Source organism: Cutaneotrichosporon cavernicola (genome assembly GCF_030864355.1).
Source record: "Cutaneotrichosporon cavernicola HIS019 DNA, chromosome: 7b".
NCBI lineage: Eukaryota > Fungi > Basidiomycota > Tremellomycetes > Trichosporonales > Trichosporonaceae > Cutaneotrichosporon > Cutaneotrichosporon cavernicola.
In genome coordinates, this window is record NC_083400.1 from 652,896 (window position 1) to 670,349 (window position 17,454).

The 17,454-nt window shown below is 59.4% G+C and overlaps 9 protein-coding genes across 9 annotated transcripts; 3 read left to right on the forward strand and 6 right to left on the reverse strand.

Annotated features, from left to right (window-relative positions):
* Nucleotides 1–651: 651 nt before the first annotated feature.
* MRD1 (uncharacterized protein) lies at nt 652–3,135 on the reverse strand (the record flags this gene model as incomplete). The annotated part of the gene is made up of 4 exons (XM_060603909.1): nt 652–1,884; nt 1,918–2,929; nt 2,964–2,983; nt 3,076–3,135. The coding sequence occupies 4 exons, from the start codon at nt 3,133–3,135 to the stop codon at nt 652–654; spliced, it is 2,325 nt and encodes a 774-aa protein (XP_060460156.1).
* Nucleotides 3,136–3,289: 154 nt separating this feature from the next.
* On the forward strand, nt 3,290–4,281 carry RPS19A (uncharacterized protein; the record flags this gene model as incomplete). Its single annotated transcript, XM_060603910.1, has 3 exons — nt 3,290–3,312; nt 3,718–3,860; nt 3,953–4,281. 3 exons carry the CDS (start codon nt 3,290–3,292, stop codon nt 4,279–4,281), a joined length of 495 nt encoding a protein of 164 aa, XP_060460157.1.
* A 403-nt stretch (nt 4,282–4,684) lies between these two features.
* Nucleotides 4,685–5,854, reverse strand: CcaverHIS019_0704740 (uncharacterized protein; the record flags this gene model as incomplete). Its single annotated transcript, XM_060603912.1, has 1 exon — nt 4,685–5,854. One exon carries the CDS (start codon nt 5,852–5,854, stop codon nt 4,685–4,687), a length of 1,170 nt encoding a protein of 389 aa, XP_060460158.1.
* A 524-nt stretch (nt 5,855–6,378) lies between these two features.
* Nucleotides 6,379–7,476, forward strand: CcaverHIS019_0704750 (uncharacterized protein; the record flags this gene model as incomplete). Its single annotated transcript, XM_060603913.1, has 3 exons — nt 6,379–6,492; nt 6,620–6,737; nt 7,220–7,476. 3 exons carry the CDS (start codon nt 6,379–6,381, stop codon nt 7,474–7,476), a joined length of 489 nt encoding a protein of 162 aa, XP_060460159.1.
* A 328-nt stretch (nt 7,477–7,804) lies between these two features.
* On the reverse strand, nt 7,805–8,866 carry spf31 (uncharacterized protein; the record flags this gene model as incomplete). Its single annotated transcript, XM_060603914.1, has 8 exons — nt 7,805–7,905; nt 8,101–8,204; nt 8,241–8,375; nt 8,412–8,494; nt 8,529–8,549; nt 8,586–8,703; nt 8,752–8,783; nt 8,831–8,866. The coding sequence occupies 8 exons, from the start codon at nt 8,864–8,866 to the stop codon at nt 7,805–7,807; spliced, it is 630 nt and encodes a 209-aa protein (XP_060460160.1).
* A 286-nt stretch (nt 8,867–9,152) lies between these two features.
* TFG1 (uncharacterized protein) lies at nt 9,153–11,413 on the forward strand (the record flags this gene model as incomplete). The annotated part of the gene is made up of 2 exons (XM_060603915.1): nt 9,153–9,965; nt 10,004–11,413. 2 exons carry the CDS (start codon nt 9,153–9,155, stop codon nt 11,411–11,413), a joined length of 2,223 nt encoding a protein of 740 aa, XP_060460161.1.
* Nucleotides 11,414–12,093: 680 nt separating this feature from the next.
* On the reverse strand, nt 12,094–12,857 carry RPL37B (uncharacterized protein; the record flags this gene model as incomplete). Its single annotated transcript, XM_060603916.1, has 5 exons — nt 12,094–12,278; nt 12,552–12,625; nt 12,667–12,680; nt 12,779–12,784; nt 12,855–12,857. The coding sequence occupies 5 exons, from the start codon at nt 12,855–12,857 to the stop codon at nt 12,094–12,096; spliced, it is 282 nt and encodes a 93-aa protein (XP_060460162.1).
* Nucleotides 12,858–13,403: 546 nt separating this feature from the next.
* Nucleotides 13,404–14,534, reverse strand: CcaverHIS019_0704790 (uncharacterized protein; the record flags this gene model as incomplete). The annotated part of the gene is made up of 3 exons (XM_060603917.1): nt 13,404–14,020; nt 14,106–14,306; nt 14,477–14,534. 3 exons carry the CDS (start codon nt 14,532–14,534, stop codon nt 13,404–13,406), a joined length of 876 nt encoding a protein of 291 aa, XP_060460163.1.
* A 581-nt stretch (nt 14,535–15,115) lies between these two features.
* Nucleotides 15,116–15,993, reverse strand: CcaverHIS019_0704800 (uncharacterized protein; the record flags this gene model as incomplete). The annotated part of the gene is made up of 5 exons (XM_060603918.1): nt 15,116–15,180; nt 15,226–15,287; nt 15,346–15,625; nt 15,658–15,873; nt 15,945–15,993. 5 exons carry the CDS (start codon nt 15,991–15,993, stop codon nt 15,116–15,118), a joined length of 672 nt encoding a protein of 223 aa, XP_060460164.1.
* Between the last annotated feature and the right edge of the window lie 1,461 nt (nt 15,994–17,454).

Here is a 17,454-nt window from a genome sequence, read left to right on the forward strand (position 1 = left end):
AACACTTGTTTTGAGGGAGACCGTCTCAGATGGGGCAACCGACCTCAGCATGTCCTTGCGTCAGACGGCGGATGGCGGCCGCTAGTAGATGAACTCCCTCTCTAAACGCGATAAGAGCAGCCCCTCGACCTGTTGCCACAGGCGTTCATCGTGGCACTTGGAAGGGTGTGAGATTACAATGCAAGGTTGCCTTTGGTAGCAAGAGATCATCCACCTCTGCTGCTGGGACCAACACCCAACCTCGCAGACCGACTGCCCATATCCCGCCAACCCAACTTGCATGCATGTGAACATGGCGGAAACCAGCTAATTCATCACCTGGCCTGTCGCATGGGGTTTCAAGACGAGACACAGCAACAGTTGCACCTGACATGTCAGGCATGAGACATCTGACACATTCCCAGGCTATCTTTAAACATGATCGACAACGACCGCCTCGTCGTAATTGTCTTGGATGGTCCGATCGAAGTGTGGAATGCATACTGCGTACTGACGTGCCGCGGAGATCACAGAGCTTGCCGCCGTGGTCGGTGGCGGCCAAGACGTCCTAACGGTCTGGATACACCGACGTCGACGTTGCATGGACATCGATGTTGACCCCTTCGCAGATCGTATGCTATCCAATACATGTATAGTACATCTACGCTTCGTCTAGACTTCGAGCCCGTCGTCCTCCTCCACCTTGCCACCATGATCGAACTTGCGCTTGCGCACGACATCGCCCCTAGCGTCGCGGGACACCTTCTCACGAAGGGCCTCAACATCCACTCCATCGCCCTCCCGCGCCCACTCGCACACAAGGTGACGTCCAAGCAAGTGGGTGTGCTTGAGCGCGTCCATGGCCCGCTGGGCTTCGGCATGCGTCGTAAACTCGAGGAATGCGAAACCACGCGAACTCGCCGCTCCAGTGGCCGAAAGCGTGCTCTTCTTGGGAACGCGCAGGCTCTTGAGTGTCCCATATGCGCTGAAGAGGGCACGTACGTCCTTTTTCCCGGCCTCGAAGGGCAAGTTCTTGACAAGAAGCTTGGTGCTCTTCGTACCGCCCATCTCGACCTTCTTGTCTTCCTTCTCTTCGACGCCACGCTGGGCAAACTTGGCTTCCAAGGTATGCCCGTCCACCTCGAAACCGTGTAGGCCCGCGAGGGCCTGCTGAGCCTCCTTCTTTGTCTTGAACCCCACAAAGCCGTAGCCCATCGACAGGCGCTCGCCCGGCCGCTTCGGGTCCGGCTTGGTCTGCACGCGCGCAAAGCTGAACCCGGGGAGAGTGGAGAGGACGGACGAGAGGCGGGCACTCGTCGTCGCCCACGCCAGGTTCTTGAGGAAGAGCGTGGACCCCGCCTCGTCCTCGGGTGCAGGCTCGTCTCGCAATTCCTCCGCTGCGGCAGCGACCTTCTCAGCGAGGGCTGCCCGCTCCGCCGCTTCCTTGGACGCTGGCGTGTTCTTGGCACTGGGGTCCTTGAACATCCCCTCGGGTCCCTTCTCGAGGTACAGCACAGCGTTGCCGAGACGACGGTATGCGAGGGCGCGGAAGGCGCGCCCCGCGTCCATCGCATTCTCGAATTCGACGACACCGATAGTCCCAGCCGGCGGGAGGAGGACGCGCTTGAGCTCGCCGTGAGATGCGAAGAGGTCCTGTAGCGCGGTAATGCTCGTGCCGTAAGGAATGTTCTTCACGAGAATGACCGTCTTGGAACGCGGCACTCGCGGTTGCAGGCTGTCGAGCACAATCCCCTCCTTATCAAAGTACGCCTTGGTCTCGGCGATGACGTGCGTCTCGGCGAGGGCGAGCTTGACGGCGGGGGAGATGTCATCATCGGCCCCGCTCAGCAGGTCCGCCTTGCTGACGCCCATACGGTCGGCCACCGATGCCGCCACAGCGTCGCTCTGTCGTTAGCCTTGAAAAGGAGGCCAGCTCACGTTCATATACAGCGTCGCCCAGTTGAGGCCCTTGGCAGTTGCCTCCGTGCGCTTGTCGTCCTGTCGGGCCTTGACGTCGCCGCGTGCCTCGGCCGCCTTGCCGAGCACCTTGCCATCTGTCGTACCCTTGCCAGCGGCAGCTACTGTTTCCTGACCAGGTCGCGCGCGTCCGGGGAGCACGTGCAACAAGCGACCCTTGAACGTCATCTTGTCGAGCCTTCGCCGCGCCGTGAGCGCGTCAACGGGCTCACGGAAGAGCACGAACGCAGTACCGAGCGGCTCTCCCGTCTTCTGCGAGACGGGAAGGTGCACGTCGACGACGGGGCCGAACTTGCCGAACTCTTCGCGCAAGTCGTCAGCCGTCGTGACGAACGCGAGGTTGCGCACGAACAGCCGTCCCGTGGACATGATGAGCGCGTCCTCAGCATCAAGCTGGGGCTCTGATGGCCCAGCGCCCACCTCCTCGTCGCCGTCCAGGCGATTTTGGCGCTTAGCGAGCCATGCCGCATCGTCGTCGTCGTCGTCGACCGACTCCTGCTCCATCTCCTCTTGTTCAGCCTCCTCCTTCTTGTCCTGGGCGCCTGCGACCCACCCAGCCTCGCCGGGCACAGGCTCGACGGGCTTAGTCACATCGACGCCCTTCATGACTTCCATGAACTCCTTCAGTCCCTTCTTCTCCTTCTTCTCCTTTTTGTCCTCCTTCGGCGCCTCCTCCTTGCCCTGGTCGAGGCGTGCCCGTTTGGCTGGCTTCTCGGGCTTCGGGGCGAGCGGCTCGTCACGCACAAAGTCGACCTTGACCTTGCCGCCGCCGAACGCGAAGCTACCGTCGAACCATTCCTTGGCCGCAGTCGCTTCTTCCTCAGTGGCGTAACCGACGAACGCAAATCGACGCTTCGGTACAAGTTTGGTATCCGTCACCGTCGCACCCTTGAGCGTCTTGGGCTCGGCGAGCTTGGCGCTGAAGCTCTCCGGCGACAGCCCGGGAGGAAGGTTTAGGAAGATGAGGCGCGACCTATTGTCAGGACTGAAGGTTGAGGGTGGCTTACATGTCGTTGTCGGTTGTCCTCTGGGTGGTGTGAACTTGAAACTTGGAACTTGTCGTCACAACAAATCTGTGGAGATGGACTCAACTCTGGTGGCAAATCCTCATTCAGGCACAGTGCCTGATTCAACTCTCGCGTGGCGGTGGCCGTCAAAATCGTGAATTTTGTTGAACATGGCCAAACTCCGACGCCGATTGATTAGGGATTAATGTTTCAGAATTAATTCCAGAATAATCCCAGTTGGCAGGCTGCAGCCCAGCGCCTGGCGGTGCGGGGTGTGCCATCGAGTTGGGCGTTCGCAACTGTTCTGGTGACCACCAACCCTAAAAATGCCTGGCGTCCGCGACATCTCGTGAGTGCCAGTGACGACCACACCGACGACGACACGCGCGCGCGCTCCGACGCGAGAGAAACCGGCGGGAGGAAGGACGGCGGAGTGGAGGAGGCAGTCTGAGCGGAAATTTGCCTCCAGACGTCGCCTTGAACTGCACGGGTGGTGTGCAGGTGTGTTGGCGCGCGCGAGGAGTGTGCGCCGGCAGTGAAGAAGTCATGAGATTGGGCGAGGAGGCGCACGCGCTGTCGTTGTGGTATCGCCGCGGATGAACGCTGACCTAGCGCCTTTGGCTCGACTTGCTCTCGATCTCGATCTCGATTCTCGCGCGATCTTCATCATCCCCTCCCCTCGACATTCCCGACCTTCGTTCCCACCCCTTGTTTGAATTGTCGCGATTCCCACTACTACGCTTTCTCCATACAGCGCTGAGGACTTCATCAAGGCCTACTCGGCCCACCTTAAGCGCTCGGGCAAGCTCGAGATCCCCACCTGGGTTGACATTGTCAAGACTGGTCCCCAGAAGGAGCTCGCGCCCTACGACCCGGACTGGTTCTACGTCCGTGCCGGTGAGTAGATACAGACGCAGGTGTTGGCGGCGCGTGACTTGCAATTTGGGTGGCGCCAAATTATTCTCTTCCTCCGGAAGCTAACCCTGCAGCTGCCATCGCCCGCCACATCTACCTCCGCAAGCACGTCGGCGTCGGCGCGCTTGCCAAGCTCCACGGCACCAAGCACCGCCGCGGAGTCCGCCCCGGCCACCACCGCGACTCGGCCACTGGTGTCGAGCGCAACGTTGTTCAGGCTCTCGAGAAGATCGGTGTTCTTGAAGGCCACCCCAACGGTGGCCGCAAGATCTCGCAGGACGGCATGCGCGACCTCGACCGCATCGCCACCGCTGTCCTCGAGACCCAGCGTGACGAGGAGGAGGAGGAGGCGGAGTCTGAGAGCGACTCGGACTCGGACTCGGACTCGGACGACAGCGACTAGGCGTCTCGCTGCTAGCGGGTTCTAGGTGTATGCGATTCTATCACATTCCGGTGGGGGTTGTGGTTGTGTGACAAGTGTCACAGTGAAGAGAACAAAGCGAGAGGAGGTACGGCGACATGTGGATGTGTTGGCGTCAGCACCCGTGGAGCAATGCGGACACTTTGGTCAGATTGGTGTATTGTGTGCGCAAGTGGTTCACTCATTCCGTCATTAAATACTCCCCTACTGACCATCCATCGCGAGTGGCACAACGCAAATGTTACCAATATCATACCATACGGGCTACATGCTGGGAATCGACTACAACGGTGGTGACAAGTGCAAAGGCAGGGCGAGGGCCACAACTGTGAGAGTGTTCATCAAGAGTCCTGGGTGAGGCGGATGGGGTGTAGGCCACAGGATGTTACCAAACCAGTAGGCCGTCTTCCGTACGCCTAACGAGCCCGGGAGACGGCTTGGGCAAGGCACCAGAATACGCGCTCCCGTCCCAACTCGCCTCGCGGCTCATAGCAACACCGCCAACGCGAGGGACAGTGAGCGAGTTTCGGTGAGTTGTGCTGAGGCTGATACTGGTAGAGCGGCTGAGGTCCAACGACTCGCGCCAAGCGGAGCGGATCGTTGCCTCCTCTTCCTCTTCTTCAGACTCATCTGAACAATCCTCCCTCTCTTCACAGGAGAGGGACGACACAGACGAGCTGGCGGACAGCGTTCCCCGCTGCCACAAGTATAGCCACATCGAGAAGGGGACGAGGACGAGGGCCAGCACCCGCGCCAGGGCTGAGAGGGAGAGGCCTGCACAGCGACGGCGTTCCGGTTCTAGCGCAAGCGACGGCGTTGGCGTTTCGTGTAGGTGGATCGGTGACGCGAGTGCCAGTAAAGTCTCTGGCTCGTTTGGCTCGAGAGCTGTACTCAAATAAGGTTGCCGTGACTTGAGGCGGATGGGTGACGCGAGTCCGGGGTTTCCGGATTCTGTCGCTGGGAGACGGCGTTCGAGCTCGCATTGCCTTACATGTGGCCTGGACTCGAGGTGGAGCGTGCGCGATGTGCTCTCGGATTCGGGGAGGGAGCGGCGCGCCAGTGTACGGTGCTCCAGAGATAGGGAGGGGTTGGCATGAGAGAACGTGCTTGCGTCCAGTGAGAGTATCGGCGAACGCGGTGGGAGGGGTAGAGATGCATGGCGGAGTAACTGGACACCATCAAGATCCAGTTCGGCGGGGAAGACTAGCGGAGTGAAGCTCGGTTGGGTGGGGGTTGGCTCGCGGATGGACATCAACTCCGACTGGGTGGAGACGGGGCGGCGCCGAGGTGGGGGCGGTAGGGCCGTTGGAGACGCGGGAAGCAAGGGAGACCAGTGCGGTGTGGCAGGCTGGGCTGGCGGGGTCCAGTTCACCGCGGATGAGGGAGGGAAGCGTGGTGACTGTGGCGGCCGGAGCGCCAGTTCCACCATCTCTACTTCGGGGTCGGGAGAGCGCGGCATCGATGCGCGCTGAGGGTCAATGGGCATCGTGTCATCGAGGCCTCCGCCTTCGTCAACCTCGAGTTTGGTGACGCCAGTCAGTCCCAGGCCGCACATGGTGTTAGACATTACTGAATCTGAAGGGGATGCCAGGTTGTATTATATCCAGACAAAGCTGATACACTCAGCGTGAGGTCAGTACACATTAGTTTGACTGCGGAGCGACCAGAGTGGCCAGAGTGGCCAGAGTGGGGTGGGTGGCAAGAGTGGGGTGGATGGACGGAGAGGAGAGAGGAGGGTTATTATCAATGTGCATAGTTGAGTTTGTACCTCGTACCTATGCCATCATGAATTTCCGCCCAGTTGTTCCCGCTTTCATGTTACTTTACCTCTGCCACTGCCCTTGAAGGAAAGCTAGCAAGAGCACTGCGCTGAGCACTGCACTGAGCACTGCATATGAGCTTGTGCGTCTTTAACTTTTATAGCCTGGGTCCTACCTAGCTCTCGCCCTCCCCGAACCCGATTCCCGTCATGTCGACAACCTTGATTCCAACATTGCTCTTCTCATAGTCTCACCCGCATCTCGAAACCAGCCTTCCCTCTCCTCTCCCACCTACCACCACCCTCCTTTCAATTCACCCATGAAGTTCAACTGCTTCAAGGACCCAGACCCAGAATCAGGCCCCCCCGTCTCTAGGACAGGGTGCATCTTCTGCGACGTGACACGCGACAAGGGCTTCGACGTCGTTTACGAGGTGCGTCGCTCGTGCTGTTTAACTGGTCCTGGGAGCGTAACTGGCGGGAGGCGTTCCTACAAGTCCCCGGGACCTGGCGGCAGCACAACACTACACCTTATCTTGGATCGTGGCGTTCTGATTGCAGGACACCGAGCTCGTCGCGTTCCGTGACCGCTGGCCACGCGCCGCTGGACATCTTCTCGTCATTCCGAGGATGCATATAGGAACTGTGTCCGACCTGCGGGCTGAGCATGCTGGGCTAGGTAAGTTTAGAGCTTCTGTTTGGCAATCGAACAGGAGGAATGTGAGGTGGACTTGCCGGGCCGTTGTGTTGTGGGAAGGAAGCGAGCATTGTGGGTTCCTCGAGCACGCGTTAAAGCACGTACAACATACGCACGGTCCATAAGACGGACGGACACGTGATTGCATGCCTCCGATGATCATGTGCGCGGTCGACCGCACGTTGATGCTAGTGAGATCCCCGGTCAAGTTGGCCCCTCACGCTCGATATGGCACGCGACGCTCTGGGACCTAGTGCTGCTATTGACTGTTGTTTGCTGCATTCGTAAGCCTTGTGGCGCTACCCGTGATGGTGGCGCCAGGCTTACGCCATCAGCACGACTGGTTCCTACCGGCAGTGTTGATCCCCGGCACGAGACACATCAGGCTGGGTCGCTACTCGACTCTGCGCTGCTCACTAGTTGCGGTTCACGGTTATCACGCCAGTTCTCACGGCTGACCCCAGTCACGCGCATGAAGGAGCGCGGCATCGCCCTCGCCCCAGGCGCAACCAAGCTCGGCTTCCACATCCCGCCATTCTCCAGCGTCCACCACCTCCACTTGCACGTCTTCACGCCGCCCTTCACTGCGCTGGGACGGGTGATGTACCCCGTCCACAGCCGCGGACAGGGTAAGGGTTGGAGCTGGTTCGTGAGTGCCGACCAGGCCATTGCCATTCTCCAGAATGGGCATCGCATTCGCCTGGGCGCCAGCAAGCCCTAGCTAGTGTTCTCTTCCCCGACGACTCATGGTCCGATTCATGTCCTGTAAGCTATTGTTCTGTTCCCCAGACCCTCGCGTCAGAGGCACTGGCGTCTTGAGGCACTCGCGCTACTCTGCCACACTGCTCCTGACCCACTCCCACCTACCTCACTTTCCTTCAGCAGCGCCGAAGCCCAAATGATACCCCTTGGCCCTATCTGTAGAATCATAGAGTTTAATGTACACTGATATACATTGAAATCGTCGCCATCTATGGGCACAGAAACGGGTGTCAACGGAACAAGGAGCTTACTATATAAACGCGAAGAGCCACTGCACGTCTTGGGGCCTACCCCAAGACGTGCAGGTTCTTCTTGGCCTTCTTGACCTTGCGCACCTTCTCTTTGTGCATGTAGTTGCGCCAGTCGCCGATACGCTCGTCGCGGCGCTCTTGTGAATCAAGGACGACAAATAGTGATAGTAAGCAGTTTCGCACGAAGAACATAGCGTCAGCATCTGTCTCACAAACTAGCAGTCTTCTCCTTGCCAAACACGCAAACAGGACGGGCTGATGACTCATCGGATGCGGCCTGGTCTGGTAAGAATCGGCCACGCCCCACAGGGGACGGAGAACGAGCGACTCACCATCCCACGCCTTCTGTTCTTCGACCTTGCGCTTGCGGCGCGCCTTCTCCGCTTCCACGGCGGCGCGCTCGTTCGCCTCGTTAACCGCAACCATGTTCGCGCGGCTGTTGTCAGCTAAGTTAGCAGGGGTGAAAACCCACTTCTTCTCGTCCATCGACTCCTCGAGGATCAACTGCTTGGCTTTAGTGCGCAGCTGGATCTGGAACGGAGGGCTCATGCCAGTGACCCGTGGGTCGTCGTCTGCGACCTTGGTCGAGTATCCTGATCCCAGCGCCCTGCCGTTAGCCTCAGCTGTATTCGTTGTAGCTCACTCCTTGAGCACCAGCGTTCGCGCGTATGTCAAGATCGAGTCGATCTTCTCGCGCTCCGCCGCGTCTGAAAGCATCCCCTCCGCCTGTCGTCAGCTTTGACATTGCTATGGAGCCCACCTTCTTCAGCAAGTCGAACGCCTGTCCGTCAGTGGCCACTCAAGCGGGTCAGCTCACCTCTGGTCCCTGTTCATGTTGGAACTTGTCGGGGTGAATCAGCAGAGACTTCTTACGATAAGCCTTCTTGACCTCTGCGTCTGTTGCGAACGCGTCAATGTCCAGGGCCTCGTACGGGCTACGATTAGCTGAGCTCGATTACAGGTGACCTCCACTCGTGACTCACTTCTTCTTGAATGCGCGAAGGATGCGCTCCACCTGACCATCAGCATATACCCTGTCGGTACACATCCGCGCGTACTTACCTCCGCCGTCCTGGTTGCGTCGGTAGTTTTAGACATGGTTGATGGATTATGTGGGTTGTTGTTGGTTGCTCTTGACTTGGTCAGCCAGGAGCGGGTGGTTCGAGGAAGGTTGGGTGGCAAACAGCCGCTTCTGCGGGAGTATCGGCATTTGAGGAATGTGGCAATTAGTCTTAAGTTCGCCACCCATTGATATCGACGAGTTAATCAGCATCCGCACTCATCACCATAACCTAAACCCTTCGAACCGCTTTGTCTCTTTGTTCTTCACTTCACTCTCCATAACTCTCCTCGCGAAACATTCCTCCCTCATCCTCCCGCAGCCATGGACGAGGCTTTCTTCCTCAAGAAGAAGACAAAGCCAAACGCGATCCGTGGCCGCGGCCCTCCCCGCCCCGCCGCCTCGACCTCTCGTCCGCCTGCGACGTTCACACGCCCCCCTCCGCGACCCACTCCGAAGCGTCCACTGCGGAAGGTTGGTCTTCAAGTCGAGCCGACCAGGGTCTCGTCCACCGATGGCAAGGATATCTTAACCTTCGACATCGTGAGCGCGGCGCCAGACCAGAAGCAGCGCTTCAATGTCATGAAGCTCAACTCGACCAAGGAGGTAGACCCGGGCGCGCTCCCTGCCCCAATTATGATGAACCGCAAGCAGCCGGGTCCGAAAAACCTTCCACAGCTCGCGACCGACAGCGAAGGCAAGGTCATTGGGCGGTACGTGTTCGACGAGGAGGGGAACCCCGTACTCGATGAGGAAGGCAAGCCGACTATCGAGAAGAGGGTGGAAATGGATATGAGCCTCGTGGGTACCGCTCCGGGCACGAACAACAAGCGCCGCGGCAAGCGCCAGACCAAGGAAGTGTTCCACCAGGACGTCGAGGTGATCAAGCTGCGCCGCGAGGAGGCCAATCCTTGGGTCCTCGAGAGCAAGAACAAGACCCCTGAGAGTGCTGAGACGGCTGCGCACATTCCGGAGCACTGGGTCGGCCGCATGGTCGAGCAGGCGGCGCTTCCCACTGTTCTCCTGATCAACGACGGCACGCAGTCCAACTTCACCATGATTCCCCTTGGGCGGACGTACAAGTTTGAGCCGGAGCGCCCGTTCAAGGTCATGGATGTGGATCAAGCGCACAAATACGTGAGTCGGTATGATGGAGACAGTTATTGACAGACTAGTTTGAGAAGCAGTCGAGGGGCGGAGCCCACGACCGCTGGGGCCAACGCCAGGAGGGGCCTGGAGGCACTTATGTGGTCAAGAACGAACCGCGGGGGTTAGAGGAGCGGGCGAACCGCATGGAGTGGAACATAATGGCGAACAAGGGCACACTCCCGCAACGCCAGCCGAAGCGCGAACGCTACGAGGAGGACTATGTGCGCGAGGGACGCAACATAGGCCGCGGGCTCGAGGGCGGCGTCGACGAGGAGCTCGACTACGATGCGAACGACGACTTCCAGGACGACGACGATGTGAACACGTTCTACCACGATGCCGATGCGGACGAGGAGAAGAAACTGCAGGACGAGCGCCAGAAGAAGGAGTACCGCATGGCCAACTTCACGTTCGGCGATCGCTCGCAGATCGAAGACAAGGAGGAGGAAGACGACGATGATGATGACGACGACCTCTTCGGCGACAAGCAGAAGTTGTCCAAGGACGGCAAGCGTCTGCGTCGCCTGCAGCGCAAGCAGGCGCTCGGCGAGGACGCGGACCTCTTCGAGAGCTCCGACGACGACGACGACGACTCGGATAGCAGCGACGAGGAGGACGAGAAAGAGAAGGACAAAGACAAGGACAAGGACCGCCGCCAGCCAGGCTCTGCCGAGAAGAGTCGCGCCGGTTCCCGCGCCGGTTCCCGTGCCCCCGACGGCCGCTCAGGCTCGCCCGCGCCGCGCCACCACCCTGGAGGCCAACGCCCACCGGGTGCCGGTGCTCAGCTCCTCGCAAAGCGCGCTGCCAGCCGCGGCGTCTCCCCTCGTCCACCCGGTGCGTCCGGCAGCTCTCGTGCGGGCAGCCCTCTCGCACGCGGCTCCTCGCCCGTCCAGCGTGAGGTAAGCCCAGCGGTGCGCAGCGGTTCACCAGCACTCCCGCGCGGCTCATCCCCCGTCCCAGCAACCCGCGAGGGCACGCCCAGCGGGCACACAAAGCCGGGCAAGCGCAAGGCCACCGGCAGCCCCCTCGACCCGAACGCGGGTGGGCGGCCCGCCTCGCGCCCGCCAGGGAAGCGCAAGAGCGAGGAGGCCGAGGCGACTGGCGGAAAGAAGCGCAAGACTGGGAGCGCGACCCCAGCCCTGCCTACGGAATTGGACAAAGACGACTTCCCGGGTATGATCAAGCGCGAAGCCGTGCTCGACTGGCTGCGCAAGCAGCCGGGACCGATTCGTATGGCTGTCGCCATCAGCGAGTGGTCGCCCACCATTACAGCGCCGTCCAGTAAGCCTCTGAAGATTCGCAACAGGGACCGCTTCCTGGCGTTCGTGAGAGAGTTTACGGACCGGGTGCTCACAAACCCCGACGCGCCGCCGCCTAAGGACCCCAATATCAAGCCCGACCGAAGCCTTAGGCTCAAGGCTGAGTTCCAGCGCTAGAAGAGTGCAAGGTGCCTGCTGTGGCCGAGTGCACGCTCAGAGATACATATTGTAGCATTGTCGCATGAAACTGTACCTGTACGACTGAGTGACAGTGGAGCCGGCTGTCATCTTCGAGCCCGAGTACTGATGCTCCTTCAAAAGCGGAGCGCACAGGTTCACGCCGTTGTAGGAGACGAACGCGAAGGAGCTGGGAATTAGCGCGCTGCGTATACATCAGCACTAGATGAGACGGTTGAGCACCGTTGAACAACGCTGTGGGGTTAACGAGAGGAGAAGCGCTCGCCGCGTTGTTCGTGAAGACAGGTGAACGGTGCGTAAGACAAATGGTTAACAATTCAAAATAGAGTGTTTTAGCGGCAATACAATATCGACTAAGGGTTATTCTGACCAGGTCGAGGATTGAACAGCGCCGGAGGCGAACTGGCCGAGAAGGCGTTGGCAGCATTGTTCAGCTCGTTTTGACCACCTGCTGCCCCACTCCAAGGTTAAATTTAACCAACTGGTCAGCATCTGCACGCAACCTGCTCCTCGGTCAGCCATAGCACGCCAGAGTCCTCAGTTCGTCCTTCCACCTCTGCTGCAACTCTCCTCCTTGATCTGGTGCACCTCTAACCAACGCGTTGCGATATAGTACATGCGCTACCTGCGCCTATAACCACGCGAGATGGGCGGACGGTTTACTCCGAAGCAGGCTGGGCCTTCTTGGCGGCGGCACCACCCTCACGGAAGCCGTTCTTGAAGCGGCGGTGGACCGACTTGAGGTTGGCGCAGCGGCCAGTGCCGGTAGTCTTTCTGCGCTTGGCCTTGAGGCCCCAGTTGTACGAGCGGAGCTTGGCCGCGGGGTAGCCACACTGAGCACAGGCTGGGGTTAGTCCAGTTCGAGCATGCGGGGCATGCGAGCGCCGGGGATACGGAGTGGTGAGGTGGCGCGTGGATTGGAGCTTGTAGCTCTCAAGTTTGTCGCCAGTCCCCGCATGGAGGACATGGACAATCCTTCCATCGTAGAATTTTCCACCATCGATGATCTTGCAGTTCACCGCGAGACCACCCTCCTCGAATCGTCCCCACTTCCATGTCCATGTCCTCCCCGCCCCCTCTCCCTTTCTCTCCGTCCTTTCATCTCCTCGATACTCACTGTGCTTCTGCTTGTGGAACGAGCGGTTACCGCAGCGGCGGCAGAGCGTGTGGCTCTTCGAGTGGCGCTTACCGCTGTCTGTCAGCTTTGTTCCTCCAGCATCGCGAGCACTCACAAGGAAGGAGTACCCTGTAGAAACAAGTAAAGCGACCAGGTCAACCAGTCACGGGACCTTCCGTCAGCTTGTGTACGCCGCAGCGCGCCCCGGTGGGCTAAATTGTACAGACCTTACCCTGCTGTTAGCGATACTCTGTCCGTGGTGGCCTCGGCCATTGCTGGCTCGCTCGCCACCGCTGCGCTCACCATTTTTGTCGTTCTTGAGGTGGATGATGGAGACCAAGCTAGGTTGCCCAAGTTCATAGCAATGGATTGTGGAGTTTCGTCTCGGCGTTTTGCCGTGTGGCAGCGGAATCAAAGTATTGCGGAGGTAAATCGTGTCCATTGCAGAACTTGGAGTGTGGAATTGTACTTGGTACACAGGGTTTAGACGATCAGCGTAGTCTGTGCATGCGCATCTCCCTCATGTCCATTCTTCTCATCCAGATCCACAGTCACCGGGCGTAAACACAACGCGATGCATGAAATGTTCGTGGAATGTGGTGCAAGTGTGAAGGAGTACAGTGGAGGCGGCCGCTGCCAGCCCAGAGAACCTAGTAAAGCTACAAATAAACTCTTCGCCCGCCTTCGTGGGCACTGCAGAGGATGTACGGCCTCACGCTACTGTGACGGTCGTTGCTCTGGCCCACCGCTCGCCTATTCGCGCTCCATCGACGATCTTCTCTCTCTCCCTCTCTCTCTCTCTCTCTCTCTCTCTCTCTCTCTTTCTCTCTTTCTCTCTCTCTCTCCCTTCCACTAGCGCTTGAACACGCCGCGGACGCTCACGTCGTTCCCGCTGCTGGATGACGCGCCCATCGGGCTCGCGCTGCGGCTCCCCGTTCCGACCGCGCGCTTCTTCGCAGTGGGATACGGGCCATCGCCCGGCCGCTTCGTGCCGCTTGGTGTGCCCGGTGCTCGGCCCGCAGGCCGGGGAGTGGGTGTGCCCGGCGTACCGGGGCGGAAACCGCTCTGGCCAGGCGGCGCACTGGCACGCGGGAACGGCGGCTTCTGTACAGGCTTGCGTGGGACACTGAATGGCGTCCGCGCCTTTGGCGGTGGAGGATTGGGCACACCAGGCACCGGTGTGCCGGGCATGTCGGGGAGGTCGGGGGCTACGCTCTGGCTCATGCGCGCCTTCTTGCGCGCGCGCCTCTCCTCGGCCTCCTTGACGCCGAGCTTGACGCCTTGTGCGTAACCATCGACCTTGACGCCAACCTCGAGGCGTGCCGACGCGAAGGCCTCGGGCGGGAGGAGGGCAAGGGGCCCCATCGCATTCTCCTCGGGTTGCCACGGGTGGGCCTCGCCCGGTCTCAAGTACTCGGGTACGAGTGGGAGGAGGGATGGTTGCGCGTTGGTACCGAGCGGCATTGGGTCTAAAGTTAGCCCCACGGAGCAGACCCAGGACAGCATTGTTGTGTGGCATTTAGGGGTTCGCAATGGTTTGGAGGCAATACCCACCGATGCAGTCCTCGAGTAACCCAACATAGCCTTTGCTCAGCCCCTGCTTCCTCCGTGGGCGCTTCAAGGAGCCGCCAGGCGCCTCGTCGTCCGTCTCTGGTACGGGGTCGAAGTACGGTCGGACGTACGTGTTGTACAGCCCATCGAGGTGAAGGAGCGAGATCAGGTCGTGCGACGCATGCAGGTGCTTCACTGGGAGAGCTGGGGTTAGCGGGTTCCTCAGTCAAGTGTGTCAAGAAGCTGCGAGCGAAGCTGTGAACCGCGGCGAAGTATCAACGCATAACTGGAAATGAGAAGCAGGAGAACAAGGGAGGCGATGTATTGATGGTTGAGATAGCCTCGGATGACTAGGAGGGAAGGTTTGCACTCACGGTCCCACTCGGGTAGAAGGAGCTTGGACGCGTCTCGCTTTGAGGTCGGAGAGGCCATGCCGCGAGGTATCTTAGTGTCTCGATGAATGCACAGATGAATGGGTGTGGATGGAGAGTGAGGGAGAAAGATGCGATGGAAGATGTAGAGGTGGTTCCATTTGGGTAATCACTTGGTGATCGGCTCAAGAGTGTTGCATAAGACGGAAGCAGATTGTTGGGTGGTGGTGGCTGTGCCTGAATAGGCAGGCGGACTGAACCGCCCACTCCGCAAGCTGCCCCATTGCCATCCCAGGTGTCCGTGACGGTTGGCCTCCAATTCCTCCAACAAACCCATCCCCTTCCCCACAACCTCGTTGTTTTGCTGGCACCTCGTTGAAATCTGAACGTTACTCCTTCTCCTGCCATTGCCCTCTCGCACCGTTTCAACTAACACTTGTTGACACTCTGACACCACATTCCAGGATCTCTTATAGGCGCGTCTCGATCGCGCCCACAGACACTTGCACGCTAGGACAGACTGAGTACAAACTGTGGAGATCATTCATTGTCTGGCTAAACAGGCACCAGTAGTGTTTTACGGGGTCAAAGCGGGGCAAGCAAGTGAAGGGGTAAGAACGGGCCTCCTCTAATACATGTAGGTCAAGGGGGAAAGGAAAGAGGGGAAAGGAGATGGGTCTCCCCCGAAATAATGTCGAGGTCGTGTTCTAATACGTCAGCCATTAATTAACACAAGGATTCTGATAACTCACTACCAGCAGGGAGGACCCGAGCCGCCGCAGCCGCCCCACCGGGCCTCGACCTCAGGCTCAGGCTCGGGAATAGCGTCCTTCTTCCAGCAAGGAGGTCCCGAGCCGCCGCAGCCGCCCCACTGGGGCTCCGCCTCAGGCTCCGGCTCCGGAATAGCGTCCTTCTTCCAGCAAGGAGGACCCGAGCCGCCGCAGCCGCCCCACTGAGGCTCGGCCTCAGGCTCCGGCTCCGGAATAGCGTCCTTCTTCCAGCAAGGAGGTCCCGAACCGCCACAGCCGCCCCACCGGGCCTCGACCTCAGGCTCAGGCTCGGGAATAGCGTCCTTCTTCCAGCAAGGAGGTCCCGAGCCGCCGCAGCCGCCCCACTGGGGCTCGGCCTCGGGCTCGGCGTCCTTGGTTACAACTATGGTCAGCGGGTACGACCACAGGACTCACCATGCACGACCTCAGGCTCAGGCTCGGGAATAGCGTCCTTCTTCCAGCAAGGAGGGCCCGAACCGCCGCAGCCGCCCCACCGGGCCTCGACCTCCGGCTCAGGCTCGGGAATAGCGTCCTTCTTCCAGCAAGGAGGTCCCGAGCCGCCGCAGCCGCCCCACTGGGGTTCGGCCAAAGCGACGGCTTCAGCGTCGGGAGTACGGACGACAAGATTGGCTTGCGTCAGTCACTGTGATGGAGGTTGGGGTAGGTTGCGTTGAGACGGAATGGAAGAGTGTAGAACTTACCGACGGGCGCCGCGGCAGCGCTGGCAGCGAGGAGAATGAGAAGGCGCATTGTGAATTGAAGATCGTTTGAACGATGAATGGCGAGAGGTTCCAGCTATATAGCTGCCCATTCAGAGGATCAGAGACCATTCATCGGGACAGAGGACGGCCGCCCCCGCGGCCCCCCCTTGCCCCCATCCTGCGGTCCTCCCTCCTTGCAGCTGACCCGAGTCCTGCGCGCGATTCCCGGGCCCATCATCAAGGTTTGAGTTCCCTGCGCAACAGCGACGCAGTGTTCCCTCGCTGCGCTTGTGCTTGGATAAAGGTGATGGCGGCTGGGTGGGCGCCGTCGACGCAAAGGCATTGTCGTGCCTGGCCCTAGAGTAGGGGTGAGAGTGGATATGCCGGGATGCAACCGCAACCCCGTGGCCATAGTGGTCTGGAGGATGAATGGAGCCGACCGCACTGTCGGCCATGATCACTCCTTGTACTTTGCGGGTTGAGGTTTTTTTTTTGTTTTCCGCATTTCAGTATCAAGAGCTTGGAATAATGGGCGACTTTGTTGTCTGCGAGACGCCGGGAGAGTGAAAAGAGCATCAGAGTGGGAAACAGAGCGCTCCGTGCAAACTGCAGCTCGTGCGGATTTGTTGATAGCATTCCCTAGACAAAGTTAAAGTTTGGGCCCAGGTAGGCGTTCCCTGCTTGTTAGAAGTTGGATTGGGTCACGAGGCGGAATGGTTGCTGGTTGGCCATTGCCTTGCTCCCAGAGGTTGTTCGGCTCGCCCTACCCTGTCTGAGCTCCAATTCATACCTGGGACCTGGAGAGCTTGCTTGGCGCCGCGGCGGAAGTTCGCGCCGAGTCGTCATGTCCGAGGAGACGCGGGCCGTTGGACAGTCCTTGTTCCATGCTGGGTGGGTCGCATTTTCGGGGCCAGCACAACGCCACGGCCTACCACCTTGGAGCTTCCACTACCTTTTTGTTTCGAGGCGTGACCCAACGCAAAGGCAGTGGTGCCTGTGAAGGGTTGCGCAATCCTTTCTCTCGTTCAGCCGTAAACTACTGTGTCAGGGTGGAAACGCCAAGATGCTGCTATACAATAAACTTTGCACTTGTCTTGGGTCTAGGACGATAAGAAGTGTCTGTAGAGAGTCGAGAAGCAAGTGACGAGTGACGAGGAATCCAAAGCTGGGTATGATCCCAGCAATGCCGTCACAGAACAGCCAGTTCGCGTCACAGAGAAACAAGCTAAAAGCCTATATTTCCGTAACCAACACGGTAACAAACCATGGGGGGAGTGCGACGTTGTCTCTGCAAACGTTTCTCACTCACTCCGGTCTTGAATTGAGGCTCTCATCGGTCATGGGGGATGCAGGGCTGGGCGATGGCGGCCATACCTGACGGCCAATAGTGCCTGATAACCTCTGGGAATGACCTATGGGAATATTGTGAAGGTTGAGGGACATGCGGGTGACAGGGATGGAAGAAGGGGAACACGACCTCTCAATCAACCGACAGAGCCCCGTAGGGATG